The 25,754-nt window shown below is 36.5% G+C and overlaps 1 protein-coding gene across 3 annotated transcripts in view; it reads left to right on the top strand.

Annotated features, from left to right (window-relative positions):
• CFAP299 (cilia and flagella associated protein 299) overlaps window positions 1–25,754 on the top strand; it is a 585,014-nt gene that overhangs the window by 547,154 nt on the left and 12,106 nt on the right. For all 3 annotated transcript variants that reach the window (XM_045473615.1, XM_045473614.1, XM_045473616.1), the window contains exon 5: window positions 21,177–21,306. In XM_045473615.1, the coding sequence (XP_045329571.1) occupies window positions 21,177–21,306 (130 nt within the window). The remainder of the gene's footprint in view (window positions 1–21,176; window positions 21,307–25,754) is intronic.

Here is a 25,754-nt window from a genome sequence, read left to right as displayed (position 1 = left end):
TAGCCAGCTTTGCTTACTATTTTTGAAGAATGACTGTTATTATTTTGTATACTTGTGAATAGCACAGATTTTTTGAGATATACAGTTGGCAGATACACTCTCAGTTTTACTTGTGAATTATAAAAGGTAAGGAAACAGACACAATTGTTTTCTTCTTTTTATGATCTCATGACTAAAAACTTGAGGGGTAATTATAAATATTGTTCTTGAAAGCACAATAGCTTAACTATTCATAGGTGGATTTCATGTGTATTCTTACTATCCTAGATAAAAACCTAAAGGTTACTGTTTCTCAAATTGACCCCAGTTTCTACCCCAAGGTTTTTCATGTAATCTTACAAAGCATATCACAGACAGATGTTTAGAGCCAAAAGAAAACCTAGTATTTTATTTATCTACTCGATACACATCTTATAACAAAGGATTTTCTACTTCCTCCATTTAAAAAGAAACACTTTTGGGGCGCCTGGGTGGCTCAGTTGGTTAAGCGTCCGACTTCAGCTCAGGTCATGATCTCGCACTCTGTGAGTTCGAGCCCCGCGTCGGGCTCTGTGCTGACAGCTCAGAGCCTGGAGCCTGCTTTGGATTCTGTGTCTCCCTCTCTCTCTGCCCCTCTGCAGTTCATGCTCTGTCTCTCTCTGTCTCCAAAATAGATTTAAAAACATTTAAAAAATAAATAAATAAATAAATAAATAAATAAATAAATAAATAAAAGAAACACTTTTGCTCTTTTTGGATTTAAAAGTTATGCCTACTCTTGTGGAAAATATGTAAACTGTAGAAGAGTATGAAGTATAAGAGAGAAAATTGAAATCCCTCCTAAGTTCCCAACTCAAAATCTTAAAGTGTTATAAATGTTAAAATATTATGAATATAGGGGCTCCTGGGTAGCTCTTGATTTGGGCTCACGGTTTGTGAGATTCAGCCCTGCCTGCGTCGAACCCACACTATAAGTGCAGAGCCTGCTTGGGATCCTCTCTTTCCTTCTCTCTGCCCCTTTCCTACTCATTCTCTCTCTCTCTCTCTCTCTCTCTCTCTCTCTCTCTCTCTCAAAAAGAAAAAACTGTAAAGAAATATTATGATTATAAAATTTTATAAGTATATTTTAAATATTATAAATATAAATTTCATAGGTATATAAATATAGCATATATAATATACATATATGTAACATACACACATACACACAAATATATATTAAAGAGATAGGAGATTGGCTATTGGGCAAAATTGTGTGCTCACCAGGTCAGTGACTGTAGGTCAGATGTAGGTTGTCTAATCAGCTGCTTGCCTGCTACTTTCTAAACAAAGACAAAAGCTGCAAAACATTTACATTTTCCTTAAAAAAACCTTCTCCTAAGGAAAAAACAAATCACTAACTCAAGGAGGGTTTCCTTCATGGTTGCTGTGGGCTTTGCCTTCAAAGAACTTCTGCTAAAGAACAGTTTGACCCCAGCCAGGTAGGGATGGGGGCTTACCGACACTCTCAGGCTTCCCCCCAGTTTGGGGAGTTGGAGTTGCATCCAACTGAGTCCCAAGCTGTGACCCTGTCACCACACTGACCACTGTCTTTTTTCACCCTTTACTTTTGCTCTCAGGATATACAGAAAACAGCATATAGTGTACATATGCTGCTCTCAGTGCCAGGAAACCAAGATTCAGGAACATCTTTGCCCCTTTTCTTTGTGATATTATAAGAAGGGAGAAGTTTCTTCAAAAGTGACAAGGACTGGCAAGTGATCAACTGCACATGTAGGTGTGTTCATGAATGCATTTGCTCTCTTACTGTATATATGCAACTCTGAATCTTATTACAGTCTAAGCACTTTATCTTCTCTCTGAAAATTCTACATGAACATCAATTACAAGAGCTGTCGGTATCTTATTTTTATGCTGTTCTTTGGTCATTTACCTCACATTGGTTCGAAATCATCTCAGTGCATGCGAGGGCTCTTTGTCCTCCATTGATTGACATCTCAGGACTCCTACAAAATATGGATCTTGTTTAGATTCTGAGTTGAACAAACCACACTTGAAAAGAAATAAATGGGACAGTTGGTGAACTTTGAATACCAACTGGGTACTTGGTGATACTACAGAATTATAATTTTAAGGCATGATAATAAACTGTGGTTACAGTTTTAAAAGTGATCTTTGAAAGATTAAAGGAAGATTGTTGACTCTGCTCACGACACTTCTGAAAGGCTCAGTCCCACAACTCTGCCCTTACTTCAGATGCCAGTTGCAAGTAATGGATCTCAGGGATGCCCACTCTTCTGTCCAGTGGCTACAAAGTCAAGAGTTCCCACACCACCACCACCCTCGGGTTTGATGATTTGCTTGAACAGCCCACAAAACTCAAGGACAGATTTACTTATGCTTACAGGGCTTTTATAAAAAAAAATATTATAAAAATACAGATTCACAGCCAAGAAAGAGGTTCATAGGGTGATGTCTGGGAGGCTGTGAGCACAGGAGCTTCTGTTCCCATGGAATTTGGGGTACACCATCTTCATGAAATGCAAATGTGTTCACTGGCCCAGAATCTCTCCAAACCCAGTTGTTTCGGGTTTTCATAGAGGTCTCGTTACATCCGTATGAAAGATTGGCGATTAACTCCATCTCTAGCCCTCTAGCCCCTCTCCCCTCTACAGAGATGGGAGGGTCAGGCTGAAGGTTCTAACTTGCTAATCACATGGTTGTTTCCTCTGACAACCAGCTCCTATCCTGAAGCTATCTAAGGCCCCACCAAGAGTCGCCTCATTGGCATAAACTCAGGCGTGGTTGGAAGGAGCTCATTGTGAAGAACAGACGCTCCTCTCAGCCTGTCATTCAGGAAATTACAAGGGTTTTAGGAGCTCGGTGCCTCGAACAGGATGAAGACCAGATATATATTTCTTATTATATCACAAAACCACACAATCCACACTGAAGTTCTTTTTTGGATGAAATGATATGATGTCTGAGACTTGACATAAAATAATCTAGTTGATGGGAGTGAGTTTGTGGGAAGAAAGAGATGATTCCAATGGGCCCTTTGTGAAGAATTGTTGAAGCTGCAAATGGGCCCATGGGGATTCATTAGTCTCTTTTCTTTTAGGTATGTTTGAAATATTCCACAATACATTTTTTAAAAGGGGAATAAGGGGTGAACTGAGTCTCTAAATAAATACACTAAATAAGCATTTTGTGAAACTTTTGTTCACCTTCCCGGTGAAGTGCCTTCTGATATTTTCCATTGTATTCTATGCTATTCCATACTTTCATTCTGGCTGTGGCCCACAAATTTGATTTTGCAGTTCAAGAAAGGAACACAACATCCGCTGTTTAAAAACGAGTATTCTCCCCAAGTTCCGCCTCCCAGTCAGCCTTTTCCCACTACTAACTCGTCGTTGCTACTGCTTGTTGCAGACCCAATTTAAATCAGAATCCTGACTTCTGATTGCCTAGAATGGGAGTTTGGCGAATTTCAAACCATCACCATTATAAATGACCCTGTGAAGAGTCTTTATGTGTGTATATCTCTGTCTATAATTCTTGCAAGTGGGATTGCAGGGTCAAGTAACAGGAATAGTTATCAGGCTTGTTATGCATGTTGTCAAATTGCTTTCCAAAAATGAGTAAGTTGCACTCCCATGAGCTATCAATGAGCATGCTTATCTTATGGTTCCCTAGCTGGTAGGCTTTTTTTTTTAATATATTTTTTTAATGTTTATTTATTTGTGTTTATTTATTTATTGAGAGAGAGAGAGAGAGAGAGAAAATGTGAGCGGGGAAAAGAGAGAGGGAGACACAGAGTCAGAAGCAGGCTCCAGGCTCTGAGCTGTCAGCACAGAACCCATCGCGGGGCTGGAACTCAAACTCATGGACCATGAGATCATGACCTGAGCCTAAGCGGGCCACTTAACCAACTGAGCCACCCAAGCGCCCCTAGGCTTTTTAATTATCCCTCACTTTGAAAGACAAAAACATTTCATTTTACTCAGATTGCTTTTTTTTTAATGTTTATTTATTTATTTTGGGGAGACAAAGAGACAGAGTGGGGGAGGGGCAAAGAGAGAGGGAAACACAGAATCAGAAGCAGGCTCCAGGCTCTGAGCTGTCAGCACAGAGCCCAACGAGGGGCTCAAACTCATGAACTGTGAGATCATGTCCTGAGCTGAAGTGGGGCCCATAACCAAATGAGCCACCAAGGTGCCCCTACTCAAATTTCTTTTACCATTAGCAAAGCTTATCCTCATTTCAATTATTTGTTGGCTATCATTTATTTTTTGTGGTCTATCTATTTCTGTCCTCTCCCCATATTTAGTTAGGGCCATTGAAATTTTTTAAATTACTTTATAAGAGAATTTTATAATTGAAGGTTTTTTATGGCACATATTCTCTCTTAAACTTCTTCCTCTGTTAGTCCCGAACAAAATATTGCTGGTTTACCTTTTTATGTTTGTTATCATGTATTATCAAGCTGGCATATCTTACCAGCTTCTTAAGGGTGAAACAATGGATTTTTAAGTGCAGTGTGTTCTCTGCTATTCCACTTCCAGTGGGGTGTTTAATCTGTCCGTCATACTGACAAGGGAGTTATGCTTTGTACAAACAAGAGGTTACTGAGTATATGATATGGCTGAAGGAGATTCAAGAAACTGCCTCACTGTCTACTCAAAAATATCTCCTCTTATAGTGACAGAGCAGATACCCCACAATTAGAGATACATGGTGTTGGCAAATGGAAGAAGAGACAAACTATTTTGTACTAAGGTAAGTGTCCTCACCCCAAGCTTTTAGCACGGCAGAAGACTAGAGGAGAAAGAAGGTGAAAGCAGACACAAGAGCAGGAGAGAAGCTGATTCTGAAGATGAATATCAAGTCACACCCCTCATGGCAGTCTCAGGATAGCAGAGGAATAATCTGAACATTTGTTAGAACTAAACAAGTGCCAGGCACTGCTCTAGGAATAATCAGATAAGGCCTGGTTTCTACCCTTAACTCAGCTGAGAAGCAGAATAGTAAATCAATTCTTACAGGACAGAGCTTCAGTTTCTATGGTAGAATATCTATTCATCCCAGACACTGGAATGTAAATTAGGCTAGCTGAGGGTCACAGGTTCCCATGGGAGATAATGTGTGATATGAGATTTGAAGACTAAGTAGGACTTAGCTAGATAGAAAAAAAAATGTGGAGAGGGCAATCTACGCAAAGAAAACAGGATGTCTTACAGGGAGACCCTGGCAGGGCCTGAAATGACGTGTTATTTTTGTTTATGTTTTTGTTTTATTTAAATTCAAGTTAGTTAACATACAGTGTCGTCTTGCCTTCAGGAGTAGAACCTAGTGATTTATCTCTTACACGGGACACCCAATGCTCATCGCGAAAAGTGCCCTCCTTAATGCCTATCACCCATTTAACCCATCCCCCCATCCACCTCGCCTCCAGCACATAGTGGGGAAAGCCCAAGAGAAATCGGGTTGGGAATGAGCGGGGTGGCCTGAGAGGCAGCCTCCAGGTTTTGGAGAATTTGTATGCTGAGCTACAGAATGTGTTTAGAAAGCCACTAGTGTTAGGGAAATATTTTAAACAAGGATGTAATATCTGATATTTTAAAAGATAATCGTAATTGCAAGGGGATGAAGGCTGAGAGGGGATGAAGACAAAAGGGGGAGCTGATTGTAAAGCTATTGTATTAATTCAGGTATGAATTGGTGTATGATGCAGCATTTGGAGGGAAGCAGATAAACATGAGATTAGGAGGTAGAATCTCTAAGACTTAATGAAAGACAGGATGCATGGTGAGGGAGAGGGAAAAGCTTGAGATGACCCACATTCCTAGCTTAGGTGACTAGGTGGATAGTGGTATCACTTGCTGATGACTCATACCCATCAAATCATGATTCATAAACATGACAAGACATTGTTTCTACTGTTTCACTCTTAAAAACTGGCAAAGGAAGGAGAAGCAGAATCAGTTGCAAAGGAAAAGATGGCATAGCATTGTAGTGTAGTGCAAAGGGTTTTGGTGTAAGAATTTATAGAATAAGTATAAGTTAATGATCTCACTTACTATTTAAATGAAGAAGACCTTCAGACAGAGACGTGTCAGCTAAAGAGGGATAGCTGGATGAGCGGTTCTAATTCTTTCTCCTTAATGTTTTCCCTCTTTGATTCTTCCCACCCTCACCACGATGGACCCCAACAAATAGCTGCCCCCCATTTAGTTCTGGCTCAGAAGAAACAACACCTCTTTTCTTGGCTTAGCTCTGTACAGTTGAAGTAGACAGACATTTTTTTAGAGATAGTTTTCCACATTATGTACAGAAATACCAAATTTCCAGAGAAGGCTGTGAATCATTTAAGCTTCTCTTTCTGCCTCAGGTTGTTTTTCTATTATGTGGATTCTCAATGCTTTTAGTCTATGTTGTTTCAGTGTTATTTTTGTTATTTCTCCTTGATCACATTCTAATTATATCTTATATTCCTGCTTCCCCAATCTTGAGTACAAAATGAGGTCACATTCCTTTTAACATTCAAAATAAATTTTGACCCTGTGGTCCATCCCAGTATCCTGTCATAAATGTTTATTTCCTCTTCAGCTCGCCCCCTTAAGGTAACTCCAAAGCTTCCATGATGTCTAATATATTCGCTTATTATTGCTGAGTAACAAATTACCACAAATTTAGCAGCTTAAAATAACACTCATTCATTATGTCATAGTTAGTAGGTCAGAAGTCTAGCATGGTATGGCTGGATTCTCAGTTCAGGGTCTCACAAGGCTGAGATTAATTTGTCAGCAGACTAGATTCCTTTCTGGATGTTCTGGGGAAGAAGACTCTCCCAAGCCCGTTTTGATTGTTGCCAGAATCCAGTTCCTTCTAATTATAGAACTGAAGTCCCTATTGCGCCTTCAACTTACAGCCAGCGACAGAGCATCAAATCTTTCACATGCCTTGGATTACCCTGACTTCTACCTCCCTGTTCTGTTTTTAAGGGCTCTTGTGATTACATTGTGCCCTCCTGGATAATCCAGGATTTTCTCCTATTTTAATTTATAAACTTGGTTGTATCTGCAAAGTCCCTTTTAACACAGAATGTAACATATTTGCAGATACAACAGCAGAGGGTAGAGATCACAGTAGATATATTTAATTCTGCCAACCACGTCTACCTGTTACCAAGAGATAAGTCTTAGTTACTATCCTTTGAGGGACACAAACTCACAAAACCATTTTCAATTACCAAGAAATCCCCTTTCTGATGTAGCAAGTTATCCCTGTTGAAACCTAGGCACCTACCAGCAAACTTCAACCTTCTCAAAATCATCTTCCTTATCTACCAAATGATCCTGTTTCCTAGATAAGCACTACCATCAAAACTTGATAATGAATCTGCCTAGTAAAACTCCTGTCCACTTAAGAAAGGCATTTTAATGACCTGGAGCTAATATATCTCCATATTCTCACCTCCAGGGACATGCTGCTCCGTCACAGCTCCACATTGCTAAACCTTGTTTCACAATACTCATTATAATATGATTCCCTAATTGCACATCTCTTTTGGCTTATACACATTCAGAGCCATTTCACCTCAAAGCACAATTACCCAGCCTGAGCCTGAAGGAGTGGTCAATATTCCTCACAACATACCTACCCCCTGTGTATTCTTCCCAACTTCTCTACCTGATCTCTAGGAACCAAGATTCCCTTTTCCAATATGCTAACATGCCTTTTAATGAAAGTCTTTACCCATCACATGAATAAAAAATTATAATTCCAAAAGCCTATCTACAGATATGAAAGAAAAGTATGGTAATTACAATGTAGACTTTGTGACTATTCATAGGAAGGCCAATAAGCTGAAAGAGCATCTTAATATTCAAAATGTAAAAATGAATGAAGAGTTTGTTGATGGAATAGCTCCATATATTTTATACTCACAAAATTTGAGTTTCCAAGACCTTCTAGGATAGAGAGAATATGATAAATCAAAGAACATTTGTTATTTTTAAAGAACAGAATTTTAATCTTACAATTTGAATGCATGCTACCCCCTTTCCCCTAAGGAAAGTTACCAATAATAACCATCATGTTTTGGCTTCATTTTCTTATTCCTTGCTTGCATTTGGTAATAAGGATCTACTTGTTATGTTTTTTCACACCTTCTATTTCCCTTTGTCCTTATGGTACTGTCCTATCCTAACCCCTCCTACAGCTGTATGCAATTCTCTGTCTCCTTCTTGGGATTTTCACTTATGTATATCCAATGTAAATTGTGACATCAGAAACATAAAATGAGACAGAGGAGAGTGTGCAAATGTGAACATTTTGTATGCATTCAAAGTTAAGTTCTTATCAACTTAAAATAAACTCTATAAATAAAAGATGTTTTATGTAAGCCTCATGGTAACTGCAAAACAAAAACCTATAACAAATACAAAAATTATAAAGAGGAAGAAATTTAAACATACCACTACAGAAAATCTTCAAATGACAAAGGAAGAGAGTAAGAAAACAATAAAAGAAGAGAGGAATTGCAAACAGCCAGAAAACAAAATGGCACTAGTAAGTCCAGACCTATCAATAATTAAATGTAAATGGACTAAATTCTCCAATAAAAGACTTAGAGTGTCTGAATGAATACAAGATAATAAATAAATAAATAAATAAATAAATAAATAAATAAATAAACAAACAAACAAACAAATAAATAAAACAAGACCCAACTATATGTTTCCTAGAAATGATTCACTTCAGCTTTGAGGACACACACAGACTGAAAGTGAAGGAATAGAAAAAGATACTCCATGCAAATGGAAATTAAAAGAAAGCAGAGGCAGCTATACTTACATCAGACAAAATGGGGTTTAAAATACAGATTATAATAAGAGGCAAAAAGAGATCATTATATAATGATATAAGGGCCAATACAGAAAGAAAATATAGCATTTGTAAACATTTAGGATATGTGTAAGTTCATAAGGACTATTCACAGTCCACTATTCTTGTTCTCACCAAATCAGTAGAGCAAAAAGCTAGGTGTATTTAAGTAAATTCTTTTTCGTCATGGAGGCTTTCAGAAAAAGCATTTTTTCTAACATTCCTAAGTTCTAGTATCACTATCCATCCGATTCCTCAAGCTGGGAACCTAAGAGTCATCTGTAATGCTTCTTAGTAATGACTTCTAGAATTGCTGTCTGCTATATATACCCTAATTGTGTCTATGTTTCTGCAACCCCATAACCTATAATACTTTTCAATTCTAGCCTGGATTAATGAAACAGACTTTAAACTGGTCACCTGGATTCTAGCATTCTTTACTGCCATCTCCTTAAATCCATTCTTCATTCACTGCCAGGATAGTCTATCTAAACTGCATATCTTTCCCTGCCACTTTCCTATTTATAATCCTCAGATATTCCCATTGCTTACAGGATGAAGATAGTATTGTTTGGTGTGATAAATAAGGCCTTCTGTGACCTGTTTCCTGGGTATGTCTTCAGTCTCGTTTCTCACCCACCTACTTGAACTTTCTGTTCAATTGATATTGAATTGTTGGCCACCCTACCCCCAGCATTCTCCATTTCACTTCTCACAGCATGATTCCTCATGATGTCTTATCTAGTTGGAGGGCCATTTTTCCATCCCTGATGCCATCCCTCTGCCTGGCTAATTCCTATCACTTATTTAAGACTCAGGCCTCGTGTCACTTCATCTAGGGAGCTATTTTGAACTTCTCTCAGTCAGAGTAAGGTTTCTCTCCTCTGTCTTCCCATCGAATTTCAGGCATATTTGTATTGCTTGAATTATCTGCTTTCTCCTGTTAGTGAACTTATAAGGCAGGAACTGTATGTTATTCCTCATTCTATCCCAAACATGTAAAAATGTGCTTGATATATATATATATATATATATCTACATATACTATCTATCTATCTATCTATCTATATATATATATATATATATAGCATATCTTGTATATATAGATATATATAGTATATCTGATTTTATTGGATTAATGCTGATTTTGCTACATATACATATATATAGTATATCTTCTCCATTATTATTCTCTTAAAAAAATGAATGAATGAATTAGTGAATTAATTAACGTGACTTCACAGATACTTCTCTCACCTCCTTGCCTTGCTAGAGCATGTGGCATCTAGACAATATTTCCCTCTTAACCTGCAGGAAAAATTGGACAAAGGACTTTGAAGTGAGAAACCCTCCAAAAGCCTTATTTTCTTAAATATTTACCTAGTAGAACCCCTTAGATGGCCTAATGGGTGGGAGGAAGACAGCAGATGGTACCTAACATGGGGAGCACCTTTTTAATCCAGATGGCAAAATTTCCATGAATGATGCCACATATTTAGAGATGTCCTGGACCAGACCTCTGATTCTGTTCATCTCAGAGAACACTTTGTCTCACTCAGGTGATAACCGTGATATAAACAATTGTTCCTACAAGATCCACCCATTACAATATCTATAGTGTGCCAAGAGGGGACTCTCAAACTTAAACAGACTGCACAGAAAGGCTTTATTTCAGTTATCACCATGGCTTGGTCAGAAAACCTACGCTGCATTTTAATACACACACCCTACATACACCCAGCCTGGTGAACTCAAGCAAAGCTCGGAGGTTTCTAATCCTGCTCTAATGCACGTGGTGAATTAGGCCCAATTTTTTGAGAAGAGTGCCTCTTCACACTCCATGAGATGAAATAACTCCTTTTTAGCTGCTTTTTCACCCTAAAGGGACAATTTGGCTCAAAAAGCTCCCTATTTGGACTTTATTCCTTGCCTTCCTCCTCATGGTTTGCTCCCAGGGGAGAATCTGTACTGCTTGCATGGGATATAAGCATATCGCCTAGCCTGATAAACCTGACATAGAGTAATAGTTAGTAAAGACAAACAATGAAATAATCATCTTAAAATCACAGGCTGAATGCTGATTTTGCTACATAATATCTAGAACATTCTGTAGCTCTAATTTTATTTTCTATAAGGTAATAATTTAATAATAATTATTATTATTATAATACACACGTACATACATATATACCCTATTTCACGTGATTGTTTTGGACGTTAAACAAGAGTATAAAGTGAAAGCTCTTTGTAAGTGATAAAGCACTACATCAATGCAAAATTAGCAGCTATTGTTTCAATAATATCAGAAAGAGAATAAGATTAAGGGAGGGCTCACTGTGAACCTCACTCCATCCCTGCACCATCCCTTCAAGTTTCTGCTTTGGAAAAGTGTTTCCTCTTCAGTCTCTTTACCACAAATGGCCATATAGGCCAATTGCTATAGGACTACCTGGTGACGTTCTTGCTTGAGCTTGAGGTTCTCGCTCTAGGTTTTGTAACTGAGAGGCGCTCCAGAATGTTTTTATACTTGCTCTGATTGACAAATCAGAAAGAGTTTGTATAACTTGTAAATCTATTTCCATAGTCTTATTATGGGGGAAATCTGATGATGTGTTCATCTGTTACTATCACCCACTGTTTTCCCACCGCGTGGGGCTGGCAATAAAGCATTCGAGATGCCCCGCCAGAGGGCTGGGGTCCCCAGTGAGGAGGCCAGCTTACAGTTTAGGATTATGGAAAGAGGTATGAAATCCTTCCTCAGAACCTTTGCCTATAAGAAGGGTCCCTCAGAACAAGCTGCTCCCTGGTGGTGACCTAAGAAATATATTGGCTACATTATTCTCTACCCTAGGGAATCTATTACAATTAGTCAGGTATCAGGTATTATATTCCATTCACCTCTCCCTCGGTGCTTTCTACCACCAGTCCATCCACTTGACGCGATACTTTTGGTTCAAAGCACTATGGTGAGCATGCCAGACAGGTGCTAATCTGTCTTCTTGCACAAGTGAAAATTAAAAGTGGTGGCCTGCCGGCAGTGAGCTCCCCCTTGTACCCCTGTGCCTTAAGATGATAGGAGAGCCAACCTTACTAGCTCTCCATGCTTCTTTCACTGAGCACACTGTGTCCCCAAAGGGAAGGCACACACAGTTTCTGCCTTTTAGTAGGAGACAGTTAAGAATCATATTTCATGTTTAATTCTAAACCCACAGCGATTTACCTTCTGCCTTACCTTCCAGTGTACGACTAAAAATTTCTCATAATGGTGAATACTGAGGTATGCACATTTTTCAGTTCTTACAAAATCTACCTTTTACTATCCTTTCTACCTAGAATGCTTGGCTCTACTGCCTTCTGTCAGGAAACGCTCACTAGAAATACATTTGACCAATACATATATTCTTTTCTGACCCTTAGAGTCCAAAAGTGCCTTACATAAATTTCTACTGTATGATTTTTCATACTCTCCTATAATCTTTTGTTTACCTTTTTGATGTCCCATAGACTATGAGTTCCTTGAAAGTAAGAACTGTTCTTTTGTTTTTTATTTTTTTGTTTCTTCTTGTTAAATACTTAGGACCATTCCTGGCACAAAATAGATGCTTGAAATTGTGTTGAATGGAATTGAATGACCCTTCTGACTATCTGTCACTGGGGCTTTTAATGTTCCCAATTATCTTAATACAGTGTGTTGTTCACCAATTATCTATATTTTCCCAACTGGCATGAGCATTTATTACATAGCTTATTGAATGAATTTAGAGATGCAATGTATAGCCATGAACATTAACCAAGTGAACTAACTTATGGAAAAACTAAACTTTAGATGTCATATTCTCACCAACCAAAATAATTGATCAAACATATGTTTTTACATGGAACATGATATTTCAGAAATTAGGTATTATAGAATGTTTTACTACTTTGATATTATATGGAAAATAAAAAAATAACAAGAATATTTATTATTCTAGATTAAAATTCATGTCTCTATACCACAATTGCGATTCCATGTAATGTAATTTTTCCACAGCAATAAATTTTTTTAAAAATCAACCATAAGAAAACATGTTTTAGCATTATTTAAACATCTTTATCATATTTTTGGCAAATCTGTGGCAGAACTTTGGAAACATTTTACATGAACATTGGGTGAATCAACTCTAAAACAGCAACATTTATTAAATTTTTTTAATGTTTATTTATTTCTGAGACCGAGAGAGACAGAGCATGAGTGGAGGAGGGGCAGAGAGAGAGGGAGACACAGAATCAGAAGCAGGCTCCAGGCTCTGAGCTGTCAGCACAGAGCTCGACGCGGGGCTCGAACTCACAAACCATGAGATCATGACCTGAGCCGACATCGGTCGCTCAACTGACTGAGTCACCCAGGCGCCCCTAAAACAGCAACATTTAAATTTTTAGATTTGTAGGTGTGGAGACCACACATCTTGGCTTGTCCAGCATCATCTGAGCTTATTCTTATTGTCTTGGCACAATTATTAGTAGCAACCCCTACCTTCTCCAAGAGGATCTTAGTTTGGACAGTAAAATTATGAGGCAGTCTTACATATAGGCTGTCTATACAGAGATTTAAAAAAAAAGGAAACAATAGTGTTTAACCCTTAAGTGTCCCCATGGTTGATATGAAATCTCCTGATTTTTTTAGGTTTTGATAAAATCTTTTGATTTAACAAAAACTAGTTTGGTAGGATTTTAACTTTCTGTTTTTACAAATTTCCTTTAAATAGGAGTATTTCTCTGTCCTACAAATTATATTTTATCAATATACCTTATTTCCTTTTATCTCAAATGGAATGTGTTTTAATTTTATAACCATATGCAAGTCTTAGGTACCGTAAAAGTCTATTGGTCCAACTATATAAAATCCAGAAAGAGTCCATTATTAATAGAGATTGAAACAAAACTTTCTAATTTTTATAAACTGTTGATTGTATTCATAGGAAAAATCTCTTAGACGAGAATAGCTTTGATTCCAGTGATATGTTCTCTGTGATGTCAAATCTCATGTTTACATGGTAGTGATTTCATTTTTTCTCTGTGCTTCACATATTGGTGACTGGAATTGTCACAATCATTATGTTTATTCTGTATTCACCCCGAAGACCTTAACTTGCCTCTAAATATATTCTAATGCAATTTTTAAAATCTTTAATAACATTGTGCATTTTGTGTTTTCATAATTTCTATAACTATGTCCCTTCCATTCATTCAAAGCAAGGTAGTGAACAAAACTAGGCCAAAAAGGGTATTCTGGACAATGACTTTGAAATTTACTCCCCCTGGTGGTCCGAAGCCCTGTTGCCCTGTGATGTCATTAGAATATTTTCTCTGGTATCAACAATTATCATGCAAAATAAATGACAAACAGGTAATTGTTTCAAAAAGTATACATGAGGTCCCTTATCACTTTATTATCACAGTTTACTTGTATAAGTTGTGTATAAGTACACTCATACCTGTATACTAGAATACCCAATTTCCAATATATGTATCATAAGGAGCAAGTGGAAAATTGTTCTTTTATTCCAAAAGCTTAAATAATTTTATATACGTTACTTCAGAATTTCTTCTATCTATTATGGATATACTATGTTTGTTCTGTATTTTTAAGTTGTGAACACTGACTGAGACATAAATCAAAATAATGTGTAAGAACTCACTGAATCAAAAGAGGCTTTTATAATCATAACATTGTAAAGAGTCTTTGAAATATGCAGTTCAACTTCTGACTTCAGATGAGAGAAAATTGAAATCATTGCATCAGGGTTCAGATTTCCTAAGTACTGGGTCAGTGTTCTAGATCAATTCTCTTAATTTCCTTTTAAAATAATTTTTTCTTGCTTCATCTTTGTTTTAATTCTGTAATAACTGAAATTAATATTATTAATTGGGTCATAAATAATAATAGTAGAGATGGGTATATATGATTTATTTAATCCATAAACATTTATTGAGTGCCACTTAATAATACAGAAAGTACATTTGGGTGGCTCAGTAGGTTAAGTGTCTGACTTCGGCTCAGGTCATGATTTTGCGGTTCCTGAGTTTCAACTCCATGTCAGGCTCTGTGCTGACAGCTCAGAGCCTGGAACCTGCTTCGTATTCTGGGTCTCCCTCTCTCTCTGCCCCTCCCCCACTCACACCCTGTCTCTGTCTCTCTCTCTCTCAAAAATAAATAAACATTAAAAAATCTTTAAAAAAATAGAGAGAGTACAGCAAGGATAAATAAGTTTGGAAGGTAAGAGAGTAAAATTCAGTTTTTGATATGTTGGGATTGAGAAGTCTATGGTTTATCCCAGTAAATACAATTAAGCAGGTGATGTGGATTAGCAACTCAGATGGGAAAACTGAGATGGAGCAGAGGGTGGGGTAAATTGGCATAAGGGAGGGGGGGTTAATTATAAGTATTAGGAGAAAAATGTGACAGCCTGGAGAAAATCTGAGTTTGGAGAAATTTTTAAATCTCTTTTCTCTTCTTCCCTTTCTCTTATTCCTCTTCTTTCTACTTCTTTTCTTTTCTTCTCTTTTCTATTCTTTTCTTTTTTTTTCTTCCTTTCTTTCTTTCCTTCCTTCTTTCTTTTCTTGTTTAGTTGGGATCATTGGCGTGTGTTTGTTGGTTCTGGGGAAAAATTTATGATGAACTGAATTTGATTATATCAGAAAAATTTTAGATAATTATTTGAAGTAACTAAAGAGGCATTAAGGGATGGAATTTAGAATATAGATGGATATGATTTTTTCTTTGGAAAGGAAGAGGTGCACCTATTCCTCTGAGTTGAATGGAAGGAGGTAGGGGACATTGTCAATATAAACAAATTTGCTACTGATGGAACAGGATATTGATCATGTTTCCATTGATGTTCTTTATTTTTCTAGTGAAGTAAGAGATAACTCATCTTCTGAGACTAAGGAAGAAAGTGGAGGAATAGGAGACAGGAACAATATAATGAATGATAGAGAAAGATAACTAGAGACATGTAAAAAAAAATTGCTCTGCAGCACCTGAAATCCAACTGGGGTTAGAAATTTGGAATTTAGAATTACATCAGTGATAGAGTTGTTTCAGCAAGAGTTGTCAGAAGACCATATGGAGAAACAGAGAAAACAAACATTTGAATCAATTTTGAGCTGGTATTTTTCAATATAAATAGGGTCAATTGAGCAATAAAGTTGTGATTATTGGCAAGTGAATCATGAATAAGTAAAGAAATTAGTTGTTGTAAATTAGGATAAAAAGAGTGAGCCAAGGAACTCAAGGCTTCAATGAGGTAAAAATAGCATTGTAGATTAACTAACAAAGAATAATAACAGACAATAAAAATTCAATAAGAGTTAGGAGTTATGACAACATTTAGAGTGTGGATCTGGATATAGGTGTCTTAAAGGGAGTGGAATTAAGTTTGAGATATACATTAACCCATTCTTCATTGACAAGTACTTTGCCACTTAAAAATAATTCAGGAATAATGCATAATTGAATTAGTGACATCAGCAAGATAGCAGAGTAAGAAACTCTGAACCCTCTCTCCCCTTGCAAATACAGATTCAGCAACAATTTGTGAAAAATCCAGGAACTAATAAAATGCCCTGCACCCCAGAAAAATGCAAAACCAGACTGACCAAACCCAGTAGAGAGGTTTGGGATACCCTCTACCAGAATTCTTACTGTTGACACAGCACCTTATAATCAAAAAGAAACTCCTAATTCTCAGTTTCTCCCAAGGGAGGAAGGAGTCGGTTTGTATATCCAAACTCCCAACTTTTCTGAGAGGGCTCTCCAGAGGACTGACTTCTATCTTGCCAGTCTTTGAGCTCAAGACCAGCACAGCTTATCTACCTAGGGAAGAAGGGAAGCAGTGACTTGGGCTAGTAAGCACCATAGAATAATGCCCCCCTGCTCATTACAGGGCAAGCAGACAAAACCCATAGCTGCCTGCTTCTCTCCGGGGAAAGAAATGTTGGAAGAGGACTCTAGAAGTTGTAGCCTGGCTTCTTGGTAAAAGTTTTCTCCTGTATGAGGCCAGTCCATGAAGATTTGGAGAGGTGCCTGCTTTGTTTAACATATAGGCATCAATGGAGAGAGTCAAAGAAAATCAAGAGTCAAGCAAAGATGTTCCAAAAAATAAAAATAAAAAGGAAAATAAATCTCCAGAAACTGACCCTAAAGAAATGGAGTAACACGATTTGCCTGAAAGAAAATTCAAAATAATTGTCATAAAGATGCTCACTAGGGTCAAGAGAACAATGCATGAACAAAGTGAGAAATTCAACAAAGAGATAGAAAATATTAAAAAGTATGATATGGAAACCATGGAGCTAAAGAACATATTAATTGTACCAAAAAAAAGAAAAAAGAAAAAAAAGTCCATTTGACTTCTACAAGTCCTCTTCCAACATTTCCTTTCCCAGAAAGAAGCAGGCAGCTGTGGGTTGTGTCTGCTTGCCCAACATTACACTAGATCAAAGAGAAGAAAGGATCAGTGAACTCAAAGACAGATCATTGGAAATAATTAAGTCAGAGGATTAAAAAGAAAACAGAATATAAAAGAATGAAGAAAGCTTTAGGGTGTTTGTGGGTACCATCAAGGGACCAATATATAAATTTTTGGATTCCCAGAAGAAGAGAGAGATAAAAGATCTGAAAATTTATTCAAGAAATAATGGCTGAAAACTTTCTAAATCTGGGGAAGGAAATGGACATCCAGATCCAAAAAGCTGAAAGAATGCCAATTAGAGAAATCCAAATAAATCCATATCAAGACACATTATAATCAGATCGTCAAAAGTCAAAGAGAATTTCGAAAGAAGCAAGAGAAACATGACTTGTCACCTCCAAGGAACCCCCTTTCCCATAAACAATCAGCACATTTTCAGCAGAAGCCCCGTAGGCCAGAAGGGAGTGGGAAGATATATTCACAGTGCTGAAAGAAAAAAAAAAAAGCTACCTAGTAAAGCATACTCAGAAAATCTGTCATTCAAAACAAAGATTTATCCAGACAGAGAAAAGCTGAGAGAGTTCATCACTCTGCTTACAAGAAATGCTAAAGGGAGTCCTTCGGGTTGAAATGAAAGGATGCTAAACAAAATACGAAAGCATGAGAAAGTAGGAAACTACTTTATGTAATACATAAACAAATACAGAGTACTATACTACTGTCATGGTGGTGGGCAAATCACTCCTAATTCCACTATAAAAGTTAAAAGTTAAAATAGAACTAAAAATAACATTAAAAGATAACACATTATGAATAGATGTAAACCATGACAGCAATAATACAAAGTTCATGAAGGGGAGAGGTTAAAATGTAGATTTTATGTATGTGATCGAACTTAAGTTATTATCAGTTTAAAATTGACTATTACAACTATAAGATATTATGTGAACCCCAAGGTAACTACAAAATAATACTTATAGAAGATACACAAAAGGGAAAAAAAGGTATTCAAACCGCATCAATAAAAAAAATCAACAAAACACAAAGGAAGACAGCAAGAGAGAAGACAGGCAAAAGACTCTAAGACCATCAGAAAACAATTAATAAAATGACACAAGTAATTTTTTCCTACTGATAATTTAAGTGTAAATGGATTAAAATGTCAGTAAAAAGACATAGAGTGGCTGAATGCATCTAAAAACAAAAACAAACAAACAAACAAACAAACAAACAAACAAACAAAAACTCGACTATATGCAGTCCAAAAGAAACTATTCAAAGATGTGGCAACTTCCTAAATGTATATGCACAGATCAATGTATAAAGAAAATGTAAGTGCACCTGGGTGGCTCAGTCGGTTAAGCGTCCGACTTCAGCTCAGGTCATGATCTCCCGGTTTGTGAGTTCGAGCCCTGCGTCGAGACTCTGTGCCGACAGCTCAGAGCCTGGAGCCTGCTTCGGATTCTGTGTCTTGCTCTCTCTCTGCTCCTCCCCTGCTCACACTCTGTCTCTCTCTGTCTCTCTCTGTCTCAAAAATAAATAAAGCATTAAAAAAAAATTTTTTTTAAAGAAAATGTGGTCTATACATACAATGGAATATTTATTCAGCCTTAAAAAAAGAAGGAAATTCTTCTTTTCAATATGTGATAACCGTGAGATCATGACCTCAGCTGAAAGTAAGAGTTGGAGGCTTAACTAACTAAGCCACCCCCAAATTAAGTTTTTGTATAAAAAACATATATATATATATATATATATATATATATATATATATATATATATTACACACACATATATATGTATTATATACATATACATACATACGCATATACATATATATGTAATATATATAAAATCTAAATATACATATATATATGTGTGTATATATATATAATCTGCCTGGACTTTAATAAGATTTTTAATTTGAGATCAGAGCAAGAAGATAGGAATGTGTGATATAAATCATGCCACTCTAAACACAGCTATGACTCAAGCATTTTACTGGGATTATCCATATCTATATGTCTCATAAATAATTATTTAGAGAGACATATATGAGATTTTGAATCACACCCATGTCCCCTATTCCAATTTAGCAATCTTTTAACTGAATAGCCAGTTAGGTGGAGGTCAAATTATCTTAACTATGGATTAAACAGAATTTGAGAATATAGCCTGGGTGCATAGTCAGATTGGCTCCTAATACCTTCACCACTGTATTGAATTTATCACCAGTGCTGTAGGCTGCTACCTTAATATCAACCTATTGAGGGCTGAGCCTGCCATGATAAACTTCACTTTTGAAGGGTAGGTAAAGTAAGGATGTAGAAAGTCATGGATACTCAGCATCTTTCCTCTATTTACCAATCAAATAGTCATTCTTGCTCTCTTGGGGAGGACAGACGGAGCAGACAAAGATAGTTAGAAAACCACTTTTCCTAACTCTGTGCTTCAGAAAAGGCAGGTATTCCTGTGTCTTGGCCATAGAAAAAGTAGTAGGGGAAGAGAGAAAGTGGTTCTAATTAATGTGCACTCAATCATATAAATATATGATCGATGTAGTGAGTCCTTTCTAAGTAGTGAAAAATTTGAGGGTAAACATTACGTTTTCAGGTGATAGCACAAAAATTAATGCCTCAGAAAACATTCATTCAGAGTGCGTTTAATCAATGAGTAAAGGGAATAATAAAGGGCAAAACAACACAGATACAGGATAATATTAGACATATGAGAAACATGTTAACATTTGAACATACTAACATACTGTTAGAATTGTGTTAATAGGAATAAGATCTGTGAAATTAATATATTGAGAATTCTTACAACTCATCTTAAGTAACATATTAATTTTTGACAAATAGGTATAAAGCAAGACATAAAAAAAAAAGTGGGAGGTGTCCATAGATCAAGCACAAAAAATAGGAATAGGATAAAATGTATGCAATGTTGAGCAGTAGAAAGAACACACATGTGCTTTGAAACACAGATCTGGGTTGAAATATTAGTCCTATGATGTATCCGTTACAGGGCTTCAGCCATGCCAGCTGACCTCCTAGTCTATTTGCCTTGTCTGTGAAATGAGAGCAGCTTCATATGGGTGTTACGATAGAATACATCACATCATGTCTGGTCTATGGTAACCTCTCAAACTCGCAGAGTTTCCTCGCTCCCTGGGAAACATATTATTAAAAACTAAAGCCTGAAAGAAATGAATTAATTTGTTTTGAATGAAAAGAGGTGACTTAGCCTGCCTTTCCTTCCAGTAAACAGTCTCTTAAGACCCTGAAAACTCTTAAGACCCTGAAGAATCTGAGCTGGAAGAAATAGATTCAGAATGCATCAATTTTCTCCACAACTTCCTAGGGAATATAATACTGGAATAGGAACCTAATGCCTAGAGTGTCCAAATGAGGATATTATACAAAATAGTCATAAATATGTATTCAAAGAATTTGAGAATAGCCCCGCCTAATCTTTTCTGCAAGAATTTTATCTTTTTAATTTATTTATTTTTGAGAGAGAGAGTGTAAGCAGGGGAGGGGCAGAGGGAGAGGAAGAGAGAATCCTAGGCAGGCTCCCCACTGTCAGTGCAGAGCCCGATGTGGGGCTCCGTCCCACAAACTGTGAGAACATAGCCTGAGCCAAGATCAAGAGTCAGATGCTTAACCAACTGAGCTACCAGGCCCCCCTCTTCTGCAAGAATTTTAATGACACATGTGTCTTCCATGGCAATGCAAACTATGATCCAGTTCATTTATCTTGAAACTGAATTGCCTCAAATATTTTCTCAAATATATTTGTCAATTTATTGTATCATACATATACATTTCTAATAGATATTTATTTTTCTAGCTTTTACAACTGGGACAGTCATATTGCTGTTTGGAATTCAACTCCCAATTATCAAGTGATTGCTGATAATCTAGAAGGCTTACTTTTCAAATACAAAAGAGACAGAAAAATTCTCAATGTGGATCCAAAGGTAAGACTGCTTTTACATTTATATATCTCTCCAAATTTTGTTGCATTTCTTCCATTATTAAAAAATCTATTAAATATTTGACATTCTTCAGTATTTGAATCTAGAAATAAAAGACTATGTTGAAATGTAGAGCATTCATTATTCTTAAAGAAAAAAAACCTTCAAATTTAATAAATTTTCGAAAATCAATAAGGAAGGGTTTGAGAGAATTTAAATAGAACTCACAAGTGAGAATGCTTCTTTGTGCCTACCAGCAAAATTAGATCAGGGAGCCAGTGAGCAATGCATTTGTGTGCTCTGATCCTGGGGATGTCTAGTACTTTTTGCTCTAAATGGATAGATGAATGATTTACAGAAGGGAGACTCTCACCTCACAAATGTTCCCAGAATTTTAACGTCCCTTTTTGTATGTGACTAACACTGAAAACAGTATTGCCCTTAGTGTATTTCTAAGTGGTAACTTAGAAACTATACTTTATCTGAATATTTTAAAGACATGTCCCATGGTATTTTGAACTTGTTCAAGGACAAATATTTATATATTTTCAAAGACTGTTTGCATCATGACTTTTAATCATGGCTTGTCATATGTTTGGAGGTGAAGGTTAAAACTTAAAGTCATTTGTGCTTGAGTTGCTTAGGCATTTTGTTTGTAACTTCTGGAAAACATGTTATTCACATGACAGCATCAGTCTAAAATCCAAGTCAAGAAAAATAATCCTTCATAGTGAAAGAAATAGGAATTGTATGATATGCCTAGGATAAGGGCAAGGATGGACCAAAGGAAAGTGGGAGTCTGGTTCTAAAAACTTTTCCAAGACTTCTTAGAAATTTAAAATTGAAAAAACAAAATGATTTTTGTTTCATATCTACTTAGTGTAATTTCTTGCTCATAAAAATTGCCCAATAACTCAAAGAATGCTAAAAAAAATTGCTCAAAGAATGAATAAATGAAATTTTGTAGTAAGAAATGGATTGTTGTCTGCAATCAGATATAGCTCCAAATACCAGAAACCCCAACACAGTGACTTAAACAGAATAGAAGCTTCTTTCTCTCTTAAGTGTGAGTCTAGATAGTGTGATTCCAAATCTAAAATGGCAGCTCCACAGTCTATAGGCAAAGGTGGACCTCATCCTCATGGGCCAAAACAGAAATCCAGCCAAAACAACCACATCCCAGACAGAATTCATGGAAGGAGTTTAAAGGTACAAAGGACATCCCCCCTTCCCCCCCCCCCACAGTACCTTTTAAGGAAGTTTTCCAAAAGCTACTTCACAAAGGGTCACTTATGTTCCATGGCAAGAGCCTAGTCACATGGCCATATCTATCTGCATGGAAGGCTGGGAAATGGAATCTTTATTCGGGTGGTCAAACACTTAGCTGAAATCAGAAGTTCTGGAAAAGGGAGAAAAGAGGTTTGGGTAGACAGCTAGCATTTCTGACACAACACTATCTCCTTCAAGAGAACACTTCTCTTGTGGTGCCTGGCTGTCTCAATAGGAGGAGCATAAAACATTTGATCTTCGGGTTGTGAGTTCAGACCCCACATGGGATGTAGGGATTACATAAATAAATAAAAGTAAAAAAAAAAAAAAGAACACTACTCCTTTTTTTCTTTTCCCCTTTGGTCTCAAGTTTCTCATTAGTAAAATGAAGGACTGAACTTGAAAATCATTGGGGCCGTATTTAGTATGAATTTATGAATACCAACACATCTTCTCTCTAGTAGTGCCCCTTTCCTATCACAAATGAGTGTCAAAATTGAGGCAAAGTACAGGAAACTTAATAAATTACATCTGCAGAGACTTTGAGAGGGCTAAAGATATAAAATTATTAACAGCTTCATTAAGATGTGTGAAGTAAATTTTTGAATCAGTTTTGAATGATATCACACTTAAACTACTTTAAGCTTTAAGGCTCTGTTTTAACTAACAACATATATATACTTCAAGAATGTATGTCATGAATTATAGTTTTTATAGTCTTTGCGGAATCATTATTGAATACAAATTGTTATTTGAACATGGTTTAAATAACTTAACTAAAACACTCATTTCCTAAATCATTAATCATGATACTTCAAAGATTTAGTCAGCAATACATGAAATACAACATTTTCCTCTTTGGGGGAGGAAGGTTTTGATTATAATTTGACTATAATTCAAAAGATTCATGATGAGTCTGAAGGAAAGGTATTTCCAAATCCTGGAGAAAGAACAAGGGTTTAGTTAATTAGTGATGAGAAGAAGGAATTACTAAAAGAATTAATTATAAAAAAATTATTGGTGGGACACCTGATAATATTTAGATACTTATATGTGTTTAATTTTTATATTGATTTTATCTCTTTGAAATTAATAGATGACCTAATGGAAAAGAATGCTGGTTTCAGCATCAATAAGCAAAATTCTATGCCTTACTTTCCTATTAACTGACTGACTGACCTTGAGAAATTCACTTAACTTCTCAGGGTTTTCTAGTTCATAATGGAAGATGTGAGTGTTGTTGTTGCTGTTCCCTGATCTCTAGGGTCCCTCTACAGCCCCAGTTCTTGGAGATTCTGACTCCACTGGTCCCAGACATACATATTTTCACAGGCAGCCAGTGAGATTCTGCTACAGATAATCTATGAACCACAATTTGAGAAAAGCTTCTCCATAAAAAGACAATAATCTCAAGAGATCTAGCACTCTTGTTTTCAAACATAAGCGTTCTCAAATATATTTTGATGTTTATGGATTAGATATGAAATTATCATGTACCTCTCCTACGTGCACCCATACAGTATCTGTTGTAGACATGCCTACAGGAGAATCAAAAAATAAGTTGTCAAGTTTTTTAAATTACAAATGCACAATGATAAGATACATTTTTATACTCAACATTGTTATGAATAATTTTATTTGAAATTCTTGCTAAAATAAACACCATAACTTATAACTCCAAAATGTGCTCTAAAATATTGTAAGAACAATACAACTCAACTCTCCTTTTCCTTTCCTTCAGATGATCTCTTTGCAATATTTTATGCTTAAAATTTTTAAAGGTCAAGATAAATGAAAGGTGGAAATTGTGATAAACAGGATGTCTTTGCACAAGACAGATGTAGACTCATTAATTCTGAAAAGTGGTTCCCACGAAACATAGTTGTTTGTGAACGGTAACAGTGGAAAAAAGAAAATTGTGCAGATCTTAGAACAAGTAATATGAGTTCATTGGTTAAGAAATTCCAAATGCAATAAGAGTTTGGTTGCATTGAAAACAGGACCACTGGCTTTAACTTCCCTGCAGCTGTATAACATCTGGAACAAATAAAGTTAGTTTCTATTTTTGAGTGAAGAATGCTTGTCTGAGTGATTCACACCCACCAAAATGTTTCCAGTGTATTATCTTTAGAAGGATTGAGTGGAAGCACTTTGCACTCACTCCCTACATTATCTGGACGAATGAAAAAAAATAGGCATTTTTCTTTTCCTTTTAGGAAGCATCAACCATGGGAGAGTTTCCTTGAGTCTTAGAATAACCTAGGTGGTCTAAAACCTTCATGATCTACTAATTGGAGAGACAGATTGTATAAAACAATTAAAAATAAGAAAAATCTTCCTTGGGGTGCCTGGGTGGCTCAGTCGGTTGAGCTTCCGACTTCGGCTCAGGTCATGATCTCACAGTCTGTGAGTTCCAGCCCCGCGTCGGGCTCTGTGCTGACAGCTCAGAGCCTGGAGCCTGCTTCCGATTCTGTGTCTCCCTCTCTCTCTGACCCTCCCCCGTTCATGCTCTGTCTCTCTCTGTCTCAAAAATAAATAAACATTTAAAAAAAAAAAGAAAAGAAAAATCTTCCTTAATGTCACCAGCTTTTCTCCTCTCCCCTCTTCCATTCACTAAATGTGAGAGCCCATCACCTGGAAAAATGCCTGGTTAATAGACACTTAATAAGTATTCATGGAATAAATGGTTGAATGATTCCTTCCAAACACACAAAAATAATCCTACCCTAATTAAAAGTTGGGAAGCAGATTATGTCTCTGATACTTGAGATAGCAATGATAGCCAGAATGGGAATACCCACCTCATTCTATATTAATCCAAATAAGCTGGGAAAACACAACTGCAGGAGTTTGTCAGCAGAAACAGCTCTTGCAACCGTAGTTTTAGGTTTTGTAAAGGTTATACAGAAATTTTAATTTTGGTATGTGTTTTCAAGTTTTCTTGTGCAAACCCAGGAATATATAATTTAAACTATCTCAAATTAAGACTGTTGAATTAGAACATGCTTTTAATTTATGAGTAAATTGACTCAAACATGTTTAATTACTTACTCAAAGTCACATAGTTCATTATTAGCAGAAACTAGTAATGGAGCTTAAATGTAAATATTATGAGACACCATAGGGGATCTAAAGATGAGCAAGAGTTCAACCCTTGCCCTTTATTAAGCTTATAATATTTT

Source organism: Leopardus geoffroyi, chromosome B1 (assembly GCF_018350155.1).
Source record: "Leopardus geoffroyi isolate Oge1 chromosome B1, O.geoffroyi_Oge1_pat1.0, whole genome shotgun sequence".
NCBI classification, from domain to species: domain Eukaryota; kingdom Metazoa; phylum Chordata; class Mammalia; order Carnivora; family Felidae; genus Leopardus; species Leopardus geoffroyi.
This window is presented reverse-complemented; position numbering and strand designations above follow the sequence as displayed.